Below are 15,824 nucleotides of genomic sequence, written 5' to 3'. Positions count from 1 at the left end.
CTTGTTTCTATAGCATTTTCTGTTTCTCCTACTCATTGAAAGATTTCTTTGTTCTATAACAACTTTTGAATCTTTTCATTTTTCGATGTTATATAAGCAGGTGTTGACTGTAACTGATTTACAAGAGAAATTTTCGTTGTTTTCGCAGATCATCATTTTTTCGTGCTCAAAAGGGTGAACGAGTCTTCCATACAAAAAATACAACATTATACAAAAATTTTTTTTTATAAAAATGAATACTGATTCTAAATTGAATGTCCATTTGCTAATATGTCAATCACTAGTAAGAAGAATCAGATCAAAACATTTTCTAATCTTTATATTGACATTCAAAATATGACATTGCATTGTGGCAGATCAACATGTTGATGCTATATAATGTAGTTACAATATCAAAAGTATGAATCATTTTGATATACATGATAATGAAATTTACCTGAAATCACTTATATATAAATATTATGAACTTAAAAGCATAATTCTCATGTTAAATGAGATAAACAATCAAAGTTTGACAAAAAAGATGTGTATGATTAAGCAGTGTAGATATGAGATCAGCAACAATATGTTATTAATGCCAATGGTGACTGGTGTTTATTGTAGTAAATCAATACAACACATTTATGTGGATATCACCCTTAGAATATCAGTGTTACATAATAAATAGAAATGCCATATGTGTGATATTTAATTCCTTAACTCCCAGATACGCCAAACTACGCCATAAATGTGTCGGTGTTGAACAAATCGTCATAACTCGCTTACTTCAGGAGCTATTGAGATACTGATTATACCTGGAGATAACAAATAGTATTTTGTACATGTACTCTCACAAAATTTTAATTTAACAATGTCTACATGATGTTTTATTGAGTTTAAAAAAGATGCTGACTGAAAAAATGGAACAATAAATTCATTGATGACGTTGTCTTTCTGTCTGCTTGTTAGTTACTGTACAGTAGTGAAATTTTGCGAGAGTTTCGCAATTTCTTCTTCGCAGGATTTATTTTGCGAATAATCATTTTAGCATTTGAAAGTGCCATTCATGTGACAGGGTGTAAACTGTAAAACCATGTATTTGGATAATGATGTAAAATATTAGATTTTGCAAAGTTGAAATTAAAACCCAGGCGAATATTAGCAACTGTAATATATATAACACTGACTGATTGCACCATAGAGATTAGATGTAGACAGCGCTGGAATGTAAGTATACCATGTATATGTTAAATATTATTAAAAAGAAATCAAAAAAAAAATGGATAAACCTGTTACATATTCTTTGAAGTATACAGACTGACTTGATATGCTAGCATATATATACAGTCATTATAGTGTCTCATATAGGGTCCAAATTCATCAACTTCACATTTTGGAATAATATTTTAAACATAAACAGTTAAAATTGACAAGGTAAACAACCTCCTGGACATATTTCCCTATATATAAACAATTTAAAATCACGGCATTAAATTGATGTGCTATATATATACTGGGCAATTTCACATTAAAATGCTGTATTTACCATATTGAACACCCCTTTTCTGTGAAGCAGGGACAATGTTGTGTGTCTATAAAGCTCTTAATCTTGTAATTGTCAACACAGAGACGTCTGTTTATAGCAATCATGCATTTTTTCTCTCAGTAACTATATGGTTATAGATGTTTGGTTATCCTGTTAGTTAACATAATAAAAGTTTTTGTCTATAAAAATGTTTATAATAATGTCCATAGGTGGGGGTCTTAGTTATAGACAATCCCCCTAATTCTGAAAATTTACTAAATTAGGGGAGTATTAGATTTTCAAATTTGTATTGTTTTCTTCAGCGGAATGTGTTAGTGAGACAAAAGATCAGTGGTAAGAACACTACTCCTTCGGGCAAAGAAATTAGTCACCAACAAAGAAGACCAAACATCAGAGATAGAACACATTAACACAGCACAACGGACCAATATATATCCTGTGGATGAACTTATTCTCCAGGAAAAAGAGAAGAAACAACACAATCAACATAAAGACAACAACAACAAGGTGAACGTCGGCCTCCCATATATACCAGGGCTCTCAGACATATAACACTTCACAGAATTTTTTGTAAGCATGCCATGGAGTCAACATCTGTCACAAAACATGCAATTCCATCAGGCAACAGCTTTCACAAGAAAAAGACAGAACTGACAAATTAAAAAAATGAGATGTGATGAGATCTATTACACCAAATAAGTACAGTGTAACTGAAACTATGTAGGAAAAACTGGGAGATCATTACACATCAGACTCAGATCCAACTCGGTGATTCACGAACACAGGAGGCCGACGGGACACAACATCAACCTAGATCACAGAAGACATCCACAAAAAGAGAAGAGTAACGGAGGACATTGCTATCAAACAAAGAAACCTGTATACAACTCTCTCCTATTGTTACATGACTGTCCATCTACATGTGACACTACACTGCCCACTTCTCAGTGACACATTCGGCTGACAAGCGAAATATAACGTAAGTTAAGAACTTTACTTATTAATTTCAATTTGTAATCTAATTTAAAAATAGGTTTGGAATTCATACAGATCCTCAATATGGGCGGATTCAATTTATTAGTACATCACGTGACAGAATACTGAATTCTGTTTGGTGACACACATGGGTATACTATTTGCAATAGTGCCCAGGCAAGCGGGCACTATTGAAGTGGCGCAAAATTGAACATGAATGTATTGTGACGTCACCATTACATGACATCATTTTAACGTTGCGCTTTGACCAAGATATAAGATGGCATACAGGCTGTGTGGGGGGATGGAAGAAAATGTTGCTTTCCCAGAGAAGACAGTTCGTTCATGTTCTAAATTATTCTACTTATTAATCGTCATGAAGCTGAATCCCGTTTTGTACATGTAGAAACACAATTTTCTGTGACAATTCATATGTTGTACTTTTAATGTGATAACATGGTGTGGAAATGAAGATAGTGTTGTGAGGTGTCCCTTGATGTTCTTCTGTTACAGTGACATGAAAACAGGTCTCATGTAAGGGTGATGTACAAAACTCATTGTGGCCTAGTTGAGAGGGCACTATTGCCTCATAGTATTGTATCGTGATGAAATAGTGCTCTAGCTCGCCTTTGGCTCGAGCACTATTCCATCCCTCGACAATACTAAGAGGCAATAGTGCCCTCTTAACCAGGCCCTAATAGATAAATATAACATGTTTAAAACAAAATCTAGATTCGCTGATAAAATACATATAAAATATATTCAGATTTATTCTGTCTTTCATGTTATTTTTAATGTACCTGAATTATGTAAATTTTTCGTCAAAAATGTATGATTTTCAAATATTAACAGCTTATGTCAATGGTTCTATAAGGCATTTTTCAATACTTGAATTAAAGTTATTTGTCAAACAAATTAAGCTATACATGTAAACAGGCATGGGCACAATTACTTCAAAATGTAATTAATTAATAATCGATTACTTGGGAGAAAATGCTGTAATCGATTAATAATCGATTACAGGTACCATTGACCTGTAATCGATTACAATCGATTACTTTACAAAAAGTAATTGAAATTACTTTCAATTACATTCGATTACATATTTAGTTGATTTATTAAATTTTATCTTCTACCACAATATTTTCAAATTTTCCTTTTTACGATTTGATAGCATTCCAAAACCAGTTATTTTTATATAAAATAGTTTCATTGGAATTAGTTAAACTGTTAATTTAGTTTCAAGTTTACACCTGTCCCACATCATGCTTTTTAAACTGGTGTGTCTTAGAAATGACCATGTGCATTTTTCGTATGTGGTTAATTGATAACCTGCATTTTGCAGATGACGGTATAACACAACAAGTAGATATTTTAAACCTGAAATCTAATTCTTGATTCTTCTAGTGAGAAAGCGGAAATCTGTTGCAATATATTTTTTCTTATATCTATAATTTTCATTTACAATGCAATACATGTTAAATATATAAAAATGAATCAAGTATATAATTTAAGGATTTTTTAAAGCAAAAATGTGACTTATGCTTCTGAGCTAAACAGATAAATCTTGGTTGACTGTACAGGTAAAAAGAACAGTTACTGGGAATATCAAACAGAATTAATTGACTTCTCATTGTTTCCTAAAACAACAAGTTCATAGGAAATCTGAGGACATACTCCCTGAAACAACTGAATTGATCTTAGTCAATGCCTGTTGACTTTTATGAAAACAATGCTTTCCATTGTTTAATACAATATGCTCTTATGCAAATGGGCACACTGGTGAAACTTAAAATTAGCTATAAAATGTACCTGTGTAGACAATTTGTATGTATTCTTTATTTCTTTGAGCCTTACAGTTCATCAGAAAACTAATTATAAAAGATTTTTATAGACCAATACTAAACACTGTTACATCTATCTTCAGTTTTAGTTGAACTACAGCAGACAAGTTGAACTTTACACTTTCTAAACTTAGTATACTGGCTGCTAAATTCAACTTCATAATAGGTATAATGTAATTGAAAAGTAATCGAAATGTAATTACGATTACACAGTAAATTTTTACTGTAATCGATTACGATTACGATTACAAGTAATCGAAATAGCCTTCGATTACTGATTACTGTCGATTACTTGAGAAAATGTAATTAATTACAATCGATTACGATTACATGATTACGATTACCCCATGCCTGCATGTAAAAGTTACATGTAGTAATATAACAATGTGACAGAAGTACAGATCTTGTATGGCATGGTACAGAGAACATAAATAAGTAAGGATGGCACCTTAGGGTAAAAATTAAATCAATTGTCTTTTGCCTTCAGAGAGTTCTTCCCCTTTTTATCTCTTCATTCAACAGGAATGGCCTTAAACAAATTTTATAACTCATCTCTTTTACATATAATGATGTATGTATAACAATATTGCCAATCATATGTATACAACCTTACATACCCTGAGTAATCAACATTAGTCTGATATATATAAACTTTAACAATGTTTAGTCCATCTGATGTCCAAACTAGCATACCTGTACATTCAACCATAGCATGGCCCTATGTAAATATAAAACATCCTCACCTCAATGGCAGTTCATACTCAGCCCAATTTAAACCCTAGCATACCTGTACACTCAACCATAGCATGGCCCTATGTAAATATAAGTCATCCTCACCTCAATGGCGGTTCATACTCAGCCCAATGTATACCCTAGCATACCTGTACATTCAACCATAGCATGGCCCTATGTAAATATAAGTCATCCTCACCTCAATGGCGGTTCATACTCAGCCCAATGTATACCCTAGCATACCTGTACACTCAACCATAGCATGGCCCTATGTAAATATAAGACATCCTCACCTCAATGGCGGTTCATACTCAGCCCAATGTATACCCTAGCATACCTGTCCACTCAACCATAGCATGGCCCTATGTAAATATAAGACATCCTCACCTCAATGGCGGTTCATACTCAGCCCATTAATGTATATCCTAGCATACCTGTACACTCAACCATAGCATGGCCCTATGTAAATATAAGACATCCTCACCTCAATGGCGGTTCATACTCAGCCCAATGTATACCCTAGCATACCTGTACACTCAACCATAGCATGGCCCTATGTAAATATAAGTCATCCTCACCTCAATGGCGGTTCATACTCAGCCCAATGTATACCATACCTGTACACTCAACCATAGCATTGCCCTATGTAAATATAAGTCATCCTCACCTCAATGGCGGTTCATACTCAGCCCAATGTATACCCTAGCATACCTGTCCACTCAACCATAGCATGGCCCTATGTAAATATAAGTCATCCTCACCTCAATGGCGGTTCATACTCAGCCCAATGTACTTATGTTGGTACCGTCTACTGTCAATAACAATACACACCGATCTCAACAATGGTACAGCCCATCACATCTGTAACATCTAAATATGCTGTACTTTCTACAGTAGTATGACCCAATATATATTGTACAGTCTACCAAGCAATGGTACAGCTCGTTACTTCATTAAAATTTGAAGTATTTTTGTACCCCGTACATTCTTCAATAGTACAGCAAATTACATCCTGAAAACCTCATATTACACCTACACATCTCAGTGGCACGGCCCATTGCATCATTTAACCTGATAATTAAATACCCTGTACAATCCATATGGTACAGCCCACTACATGATTAAAAGTGGTACAGTTCATCACACCATAAAACCTTATGTACCCTGTACATTCCTCGGTGGTTCAACTGACAAGAATCAGTAATGGTATGCCACATCACATCATAAAACTTTATATACCCTGTACATTCCTCAGTGGTATAACTGACTGGACTAACCACAATACTGTGCATGCATCCTTAAAATCTTAAATACCCTATACATTCCTTGGTGGTATAGCCCACTATACCCTGAACTCAGCAGTGGTATGGCCCATGGCATTTTGAAAATTTTACATATCTAGTAATGATACTGTCTTAAAGTGGGGTTACCGTTTGTTATAGACAGACTTATTTGGTAACAATGGGTCGGATCTTGTCTTCCGTTTAAGATACATGTAATAAATAAACCCACAAAATATAAATGGAGTGAAGGTCAAGGCCACAAGCTGTGTGTAAGTCCAAGGCTGCTCTGGAAAGTAATACACAACCTCTACATCTTTGTGCCAAGTGAATCGTGGAACAGAATACTGATCCGGGTGTGTACTGAACTGGAACACACGATTGATAATGATACTAAATGCTGATTGGTCATACCAATGGCAGCCCGTCCATTTGGGCCGCCTGTAATGGAAGCACTCGCTATTCCTGGCATTGGGAGGTGTTAGACAGTCCTTATTGAGGACACACTTTAACCATGGCTTCATCACCCCCATCCAAGTCTGATTTGTACGGTAAAACACCATTGTCTTGGTGTCCATCATGCCGTAGTCGATGAAGGCACATCTCTGCTCGTCCAGGAACTTAAACATATCCGGACTAGTGTAGCTGATCAGTCCGGTAAATACACTTGTCTCCCACAGGAAGAAGTTTCGGGCTCCACGGTACTTCAGCATGGTCAGGTCGGACACAGATTGAAGACGGACATCAGGATCCATCCAGATGGCTGACCCAAACTCCTCTAACATCAACTGTATGGAAAATTACAAACAAATCAAAACTTCAAATCTCTTTTACTAGCATATCATGATATCTTGGATGTTGAAATCAGCAATTTCAAAGCCTTTCTTTACTTGTTTAATTGACATGACTGTACGTATTTGTTGCCCAAACCCTTTACTGACCTGTATTATGATTGGACGGAATGCTTTGTTTGTCACATCAGCCACATGTTGAGGATAAATGCTGGCATCAAATTTCCGTACGTCACAGTTACAGTGCTTCTTCATCTGAAAATGAAGGAAGTGAATTATTATATGAAATAGTGATGAAATGTTCTAATCTGGTGGTAGACTAGGCTAAACACCACTGTGGTTTTACTCAGGTGTGCTATTGGTGGAGGCCTAATTAAATCTACAATTTTTTGTCAGGTGAGTGGCATATTGTTTAATAAAGTATATAATTATATCTCTTGACAGACAGCCTTAAGCATATGAGGATCAGCAGGGGGGAGTTAAACATATCACGGACATTTCTTAATTATGTTCAATTCAACATCTTTTCTAGCTGAGTGATATGTATTTTCAGTAAGCCACTTGAATGACACATACTTTTGTCTAAGTTTGTCAATGGTGTAGCACATGCTTTGTCAGCTGAGTGACTCCTGTTTTGTCAGCTGAGTGAATCATGCTTTGTCAGCTGAGTGACTCATGCTTTGTCAGCTGAGTGACACATGCTTTGTCAGCTGAGTGACTCTTGCTTTGTCATCTGAGTGACACATGTTTTGTCAGCTGAGTGACACATGTTATGTAAGCTGAGTGACACATGTTTTGTAAGCTGAGTAACACATGCTTTGTCAGCTGAGTGACACATGCTTTGTCAGCTGATCATGAGTGACACACGCTTTATCAGATGAGTGACTCATGTTTTGTCAGCTAAGTGACTCATGCTTTGTCAGATGAGTGACTCTTGCTTTGTCAGCTGAGTGGCTCTTGCTTTGTCAGCTGAGTGACACAATTTTGTCAGCTGAGTGACACAATTTTGTCATCTGAGTGACACAAGCTTTGTCAGCTGAGTGACACAATTTTGTCATCTGAGTGGCTCTTGCTTTGTCAGCTGAGTGACACAATTTTGTCATCTGAGTGACACAAGCTTTGTCAGCTGAGTGACACAAGCGTTGTCATCTGAGTGACACATGCTTTGTCAGCTGAATGACACATTCTTTGTCAGCTGAGTGACTCATGTAAGACTTTATAAGATACAACAACAAGTGTTTACTTAGCAAATACAACCTGATTCCTTTTTAATTTCTTTATAGGTTTTGCTAATTTAAGGCTGTTGTATTCTATGTATAGAAATGTGTTTGGAAATTTAATTTATTGATACAACATAATGGACTTCTACCAGTCAGTCTTGATTTGATGTTCTGTTGGGTGTTACTTACCAGATCCAGCTCTGATTCGTACAGCCCAATATCAAACACCACCAATTTCAAGTCCATGCCTTTCTTGTTTCCTTCCACAAATTGCTGTATTAGGCCTTGAAGAATCCAGAAATCGTGTGAAGTGACAGCTGTAACAATTGGTGGAATCTTGTCTAACTCTTTAGGAACTTCCTCCCCTTGGAAGGTGTCAGTATACTTCTGGGAGCCGATGCGGCTGATATATGGCCCCGCTTCACCTTTAGGGTATGCTTCAACAAACTTTAGGTTTTCTGAATATGTTTTACCAAACACAGAATCACAAAATCCATCCAATTCTTTGTCGTTTATGGTGCGGTGAACGGCAAGGTATTGAAAACCTTTGAAGGACAAGTAAGCCATCAATGTCCAGAACATAAAGGACATCAATACCATGTAAGGAGACAGGGGAAAGGATCGGGCCGATTTCCCCATGGCAGACATCGTAGATTTAGGAGGTGCATTATGGGTAGGCAAGGCTGCCTTTGACTTCCCTTTCCGACCTCCTGCTCTCATGATCTACAACAAAAACAACAGAAAATGGAGTTTATTGAGGTCATAGTTCTAATTGCTTCAGTCTGTTTGTAAATTTTGGTCTAGTTTTCAAATATATGTTATCATACTCTTTGGGGAAAAATGTATAAGCAATCTACATCTGGCTATAACAAATAAAACACTAAATGCATATGCAAGAAGGGTTATAATAAAATAAGGGGAGTTAATTGTAATTTTTCTGTTTAACTATAAAATCTCATCCCTTTTCTGTTAAAAAATTATTTAATGTTACTATTCTAACATATATACCCGTAAATCAAACTTGAAAATCAACTAAGATCACCACCAGTCTGTAGAATATTAAAAGCATCAAAAATTTGGCCTGATGAAATATTTTTGCACTGGATATGTCTGATTAAAAGTTTTTAAACTAAGGGGAGATTAGTCCACTAAACCTGCCTATATAATTAGGCTTGTTGTTTTTTTTTGTTTTTTTTTGCCTAATATATAGTTTATATATAAGGTAATAAAAAAAATTTAAAAGCCTAATAATATAGGCAGATTTAGCGGACTAAAGGGGGATAATCTATGTATCTTCTCCTCCAAATTCTGCTGATAAAATCTATCAACAAATTTTATTGTAAAAGGAGCAGTGATTTTATTACTCAATAATTTTTTTTGGTGCCCACATCTTTTCAATTATGAAAATTTACATTGTTATTTTCTTGAAATATGTATGTTTTAGAGAGTCTTTCTTTATTTGGGAAAATATTAACATGAAATTGGGAAAAAAACCCAGCAAAATTTCACTAAGGGAATGAGCCTTTATTTGACCCCAAAATATACCTAAAAAAATCACTGGAGCTGGAAGTTAGGTGTGGTTTAAACATATATATAGTGTTAAATATGTCACTCAGTCGACAGAGCTTTTTTGGCTCATTTGGTAGAGTCGTAGATTTCCATGACCACAACCCAGGTTTGATTCCTGGTTGGGGCCCTCGACTGGTACATGTGTATTTTTCACTGTTCTTCTACATATTATGTAAATTAGTGTCTGGTGACCAGTCTACAAAGATTTTATAATTACAGTAGGGAGGGAATTCTGTCTGAGTGATCTTTACCAATATGAGTTCTTTCTTCTGCAAGTTACCTCCCCTTTGTTTGTAGTTTGGATTTCTTGTTTCGTATTCTTGTTATACACCTTTTACCTGGTGTAATAGTAACTGTTTGGTATTTGTCCATTTCAGGTTTGGTTGCTGTATTGTACATTTGTACATATATTAGGATTAAGGAAGTCATATCTACTTACAACTACAATTATGGTGTTTTTTCCCTTGACTGCTGTTTAAACACTTACTAACCGATAAGTGTTCCTTTATAATAATGATAAGGGCGTTGAGATTTAGTGATCTATTACAGCATATAGTCTTATAGATATCATGTTTTATCATAATAATTATTTCATTATATCTATTGGGTTAGCATGTGGTGACAGAATATTCCAAATATTCCATGAAAGTTAAAGTTCCTGTTAATAAGCTTTGAACCTCAACATTCCCACAGACAGTACACTATTGTGTCTGGTTCATACATAGCTTATAATTAGATGTATATATTTTGTTCACATTTTGAACCATTGTAGTTGTGTACAATGACAGACTAAAAGGGGATTTTTGTTCTCTGTCTGTATCCTAGTAAAATTGTTGTGCCCTCTTCCTTATTCAAGCTGGTACAAGGCTGGCATGATAAGACATTTATAAAAAATCTTCTGAACCTTTTAGGAATCAAACTTGTTACAAAACCTGGTTTTTATTTCTGGGTTATATTAGCTACTACATAGTGTACACATTTGTATGTGATATTATGGACTTCTTACATATGTACCTTCTCATTTCTTGGCTGTTTGTTTTGGTACACCTTTTTATTGAATTGACATCAAGAATACTAGAAATATTTATCATGATCAAAGTTTCTCATCAATTTAATGTTGGGAAATTATACAAGCCAACTAAAATCTGCTCATCTTGATTTTATGTACATTGTAGCTCATGCAAATAACAGCTGAATGAGCACTGGGCACAAAATACTTTCTTATGTAGACCATATTGTTTATATCCAGGTAGCCGTATATGTGTAGCTACTAGCAGACTATGAATTATTTAGCAGTGTATTGTAATAGTCAGGGAACTACATGTTAATATAGTATTGTAATTTACAGGGAAAGTGTTGATACTGTGTTAGCTTGTCCGCTTGGGTACAATATTTACCCGTACAGGTTCCTTCAGGAATAAATGTTGACATATGACGGGTAAAGTTATCGGGTACAGATTGATGTATAGGTATATACAGGGTAAAACTTACCTGGACTAGAGATGCTGATTCTCCTGTACCACTGCTAAAAAATTTTCAGACGTCCTCTTAGCGTGATCTACTGTGTAGAAAGCTTGTCCGCAATGACAAGTGCAAACACGTGGGGCACGGTCGAAATCACTCACCGTTTACCGTAACAACAGCCAGCAAAACATCCTTACCGGTGTTCAGCGCCACCTCGCGGCCAGGTAAAATAGCGGTACCGACGAAGTCATGTACCCAGGTAAATTATACCCCACATTTATAGTTATAGTATTATTTATACATTGTACGAGTATACATGTAGATCTATCTGTATATAAACGAGTTTCTGTCAATTTTCAAAAATAATAAAATTTATGTATTTATGTAATAATGTAAGGATTTGTTATATTTAGAAGTCAAAATTTCCCACGTGTCAAAATGGTCTGCTATAAGATTTCATAATTATGCAGTCTGGTATATGGACTTGACAGATAGGAATATTTATTCCGATCAGAAATAAGTCGACTCCACTACGATTGTATTGGAGCGTCATATCGTAGAGCATCATCATATAGTGAATCGGAATCACAACTCTAATTTTAATTAGATTCGAAAGAAGTCGTAACATTCGAGGACCAGAGGTTGTCATGCTAAAATATCGCGAGATTTCTTTTTATTTTCGTGATTTGAAAGTAGCAGCGTGGCAAAATTTGAATGCGGTAAGTATCCATAAATTACAAAGACACTACATGTTAGCCATCGTATTAATTGTGATAATGTAATATATTATATATACTATATATGATAAACTATGCTTAGAATGTGCTTACGTAACTGTTTGAGCGACATGAGCTGTAAAATAAACACGGGTAGGGCGATATACAATTGAAGACTTACACCCCGCAAATACCTGAAGCGCTGGCCACCTGTTTATACAATTGAAGACTTTCATATGTGTACAGACGTTTGGTCTCTCATTCGACAGACAGATAATCAATCTTTAATTTGGTATATGATACAGTATATATCATGCCGTATAAATGTCACTAAGTATCCATTAACATAGGAAAACAGCCAGATTTCAACTGGTCGGACACTGTGATGTCCTCCGATTAACACGCCAGGGCTCTAATGGGAGAGTGAACGTTATGTAGACAACAAACTTACCGGTATGTTAGTGTATGTTTATACCATCCGATACAGCCCTTGGAAATTTTCAATTGAAAAAAAAGTTTTCTCGATGTTGATTGGCTATCGAAAATTGAATGGCCAACCAACGTCGAGAAAGTAAATGTACTACAGACATCTGCTAGTATGGTGGCTAGAGACACAATTTTCTCGAGGTACAGGTTGATGCAAAAATGAGTGTCTAAACGTCTCTCACATCAAATGTCAAAGGACGAGTAGCCATGGGCAATTGTCCGTCGACAAAGACTACTTCGGTCTTTGGATTCCAATGATTTAAAAGATAAACCAGAACGTATTTACAACCGCGATGAAGCTGGCCTTTTCCTAAATAAATATTCTGGAGTCTAAGAGGGCGAAGCACGCGCATACTGTTTCCATAGCCACCAGCTAGCATATATCAGTCCACTGTTGTGCCAATGCCGCAGGTTCAGCAAGTTCCACCGATGATAATTCTCAGTGTTGGATTTCCAGAGGGAGCATACCACAAGAACAGTCCGACTAATGCTGCGTACGCAACAACTGATAGTGGGTTCATGGACAAAGACACATATGTTCAATGGTTTGAACAAACCCTTCTTAAAACATTGTGTGAAGGAGCGCGGTCAGTTGTGCTTTTGCGGGATGATGCAGTGTCTCATTTGAGTCACAGTCTCGTGAAATCTGCCATCGACAACGATTCTGTTTTGATTTGATTACCTTCGAAGACAACACATATTCTACAACCCATGGGTGTTGTAGTCTGCAAAGCGATGAAGGTAGTAGCCACAAAGCAAATGAGCCACGGAAAGATGTTGAAGTCAGAACTATGGATTTCTAAGAAGAATTTGAGTTCTGTCTTCAAAATAAGAGCTTTACTATAATAACATTACCCAGTCGATTCAGAAAGTGCGAAATATACAAATTCGACCCCATCGCTCTCCGTGTTTGTGGCTCATCGAAAGTCGTAGATCCAAACACCCTTGACATCTCTCCAGCACTTATCATCGAAGCTTCCTCAACTCAACAGGGCATTGTTCCGGATGTTGTTAACATGACAGCAGAGCTCGTCCAACGGACTGACTCCGCACAGAATGCCCCACATGTCTCCAACGAATCGCCCACTATCCTCAACTTGTTGATAGGAGAAAACGGTATATAGTGTGGTTCGCTGACATTCGACAGTTCGACGTCTCCTACGGAGATTTTGTTTGTTTGTTTGTTTGTTTAATTATTTTAACGTCCTATGAACAGCCAGGGTCATGCAAGGACGGCCTCCCATGTATGTAGTGTGTAGCGTGTGTTACGTGCGAGGTGTGTGCCCTGGGAGACTGCGGTGTGCTAGTGTTGTGTCTATTTGTATCATGGAACTGTTTCCCTTTTAATAGTGCTATATCACTGAAGAATGCCGCCGAAGATAACCAAGCAACACACCCCACCGGTCACATCATGCTGACAACGGGTGAACCAGTCGTTCCACTCCCTATTCGCTGAGCGCCAAACAGGATCAGAAACTACCAGTATTATAGACTTTGGTGTGTCTTGGCCAGGGGAGAGAACCCAGAGCCTTCCTCGCAGGGGCGAAAGCTCAACTCAAGGCCAAAAGTGAGGCGGTGCCAAGGGAGGCATTAGGAAACATAAAGCCTTTAAGGAAGAAGTAAAAAGATAATATCCTAAATTTAGTCGCCTTTTATGATCATGCAATAGGGGCATCAGGTACAGTTCTAACGCCATACCCTATGGAGAAGCCATCCGAAGAAGTCCACCAGAAGTGGCGTTTGCGGCAGTAGAGTTGGCATTAACCCCGAGTAAAAAAACGTTCGTTTGAGAATGCATTTCCGTCAGAAACGGAAATAAAGGGAAACTGTGTATTCCATAAATGGAAAATATTGAAGGAGCGAGTGTCTTTATCTAATAAATCCGCAGGTTTTCGCTGGTTTTATATCGGAAGATTTGGCTTTGGTGCTTCTTGTAAGAGATCAGCCGAAACAAAAAGAGGACTAAAAGAAGGAACAACGGTAAAGCAAGAATCAGCTTGATGATTCATTATGAAAATAAAGCGGGAGAAAATGGAGAAAATATTATGGAAAGAACAATGTGAATTAAAAAAGAGGGAAAGGAAAAGGAAACAGAAAGGAAGAATCCATGAAGCAGAAAAATGAGGAAATAAAGCTAATAAACACCATGGCAAAGGTAGAAAGGCCTAAAAATATGGAGATTTCCAAATATTGTGCAGTTTGTAGAATTTGCGGTAAAGTCATTCACGAGCCTAATCTTGCTTTTATGTGTTTGCTATGCTCAAGAACATTTTATGTAACCCGCCTCCCAGACAGAGTTTTCCGCGATGTATGTCCATGGTCAATAACAGCAGTTTACAATAGGTAAGTAGACCCAAAATATATTGCCAACGACATTTCGATCCGTACCGTGGTAAACTGAATAAGTATATTTTCTACCTTTTTGCATATTTTTTCTGACAGAAATTGAACTTGTATATTTGTGTATTTGAGACATGAGGACTATTGTGATTGGACAAGTAATGATTGCTGGTATGCATCACTATGGGCGTCGTGACCTGGCAGGGAGTGCTACATACAGGCTAGAGGCAGAGCCAAACAACAAATATGACATTAACGCTGAGGCTGTGTATGATGGTCCTCGGAAACTTGACTATGAATATTGCGAGGTCACCTTTCTTACTTAAGCCTGTGGAAACACCAGTGACAATCAGTCGCAAGATTTGACCACAATATATTTGTATAACAGCGATCAGGATTGCTGATGAGAATGTTCGTTTTCTAAGAGACTTTTCAAGCCGGTTTGCTTCGATTAAAATGTTTGTATTTATGTCCCATTCTGACATGGAATAATGAATCAAATTCATGCTGAGTTGATGTTTTTTGACGAGTTAAGATGTAATGTGCCGACTACTGATTACATGCTGACCTTTGACTACACGGATCCTAACGTTGTCATCTTAGACCTACCTCTTTATACACATGTGTTGAAATTATATTTTCATAGAAACCAAAACTATGGAATGAAACAACAAAACGGTTTATCACACCACATCACTACTGAATCGTATCATCGGCAATTGTTTAAAACTTGACCGCTACTGACGACATAAGGTCTTCGTACAGTCTAATAGAGGTTTAAGACCTTGTTTAAACTAGTGGTGGTTTTTTTGCGGGGGTGATAAACAAATTGATACACATAAGATAAAGTAACAAATACATTTTTAAACAATTTCTAGTGTC

The 15,824-nt window shown here is 36.6% G+C and overlaps 1 protein-coding gene across 2 annotated transcripts; it reads right to left on the bottom strand.

The window, feature by feature from the left end:
* Positions 1-1,242: 1,242 nt before the first annotated feature.
* Positions 1,243-11,635, bottom strand: LOC138315963 (uncharacterized). 2 transcript variants are annotated; one of them, XR_011207568.1, is made up of 5 exons: positions 11,428-11,635; positions 8,557-9,090; positions 7,298-7,402; positions 5,744-7,144; positions 1,243-5,654 (listed from the first exon to the last, which is right to left on the bottom strand). XR_011207568.1 is itself a non-coding variant. In XM_069257391.1 (4 exons), exons 2-4 carry the CDS (start codon positions 9,085-9,087, stop codon positions 6,503-6,505), a joined length of 1,278 nt encoding a protein of 425 aa, XP_069113492.1. In that variant the 5' UTR covers positions 9,088-9,090; positions 11,428-11,635; the 3' UTR covers positions 1,243-6,502. The 2 variants fall into 2 exon arrangements, 1 of the variants encoding a protein (XP_069113492.1); XM_069257391.1 differs by having other exon boundaries at positions 1,243-7,144.
* Positions 11,636-15,824: the final 4,189 nt, after the last annotated feature.

This window comes from Argopecten irradians, chromosome 1 (assembly GCF_041381155.1).
Source record: "Argopecten irradians isolate NY chromosome 1, Ai_NY, whole genome shotgun sequence".
NCBI classification, from domain to species: Eukaryota; Metazoa; Mollusca; class Bivalvia; order Pectinida; family Pectinidae; genus Argopecten; species Argopecten irradians.
The sequence above is the reverse complement of the archived record's forward strand: the minus strand, read 5'-3'. Positions and strand labels throughout refer to the sequence as shown.

What these genes read in the sequence shown, in the direction of transcription:
- LOC138315963 (XM_069257391.1), bottom strand. Translation starts at nt 9,087, where the DNA reads ATGAGAGCAGGAGGTCGGAAAGGGAAGTCAAAGGCAGCCTTGCCTACC. An exon ending in ACGAATCAGAGCTGGATCTG is followed by an intron (nt 7,403 to 8,556) that starts GTAAGTAACACC and finishes CTTCATTTTCAG; the next exon opens with ATGAAGAAGCACTGTAACTG. An exon ending in TCCGTCCAATCATAATACAG is followed by an intron (nt 7,145 to 7,297) that starts GTCAGTAAAGGG and finishes TTTTCCATACAG; the next exon opens with TTGATGTTAGAGGAGTTTGG.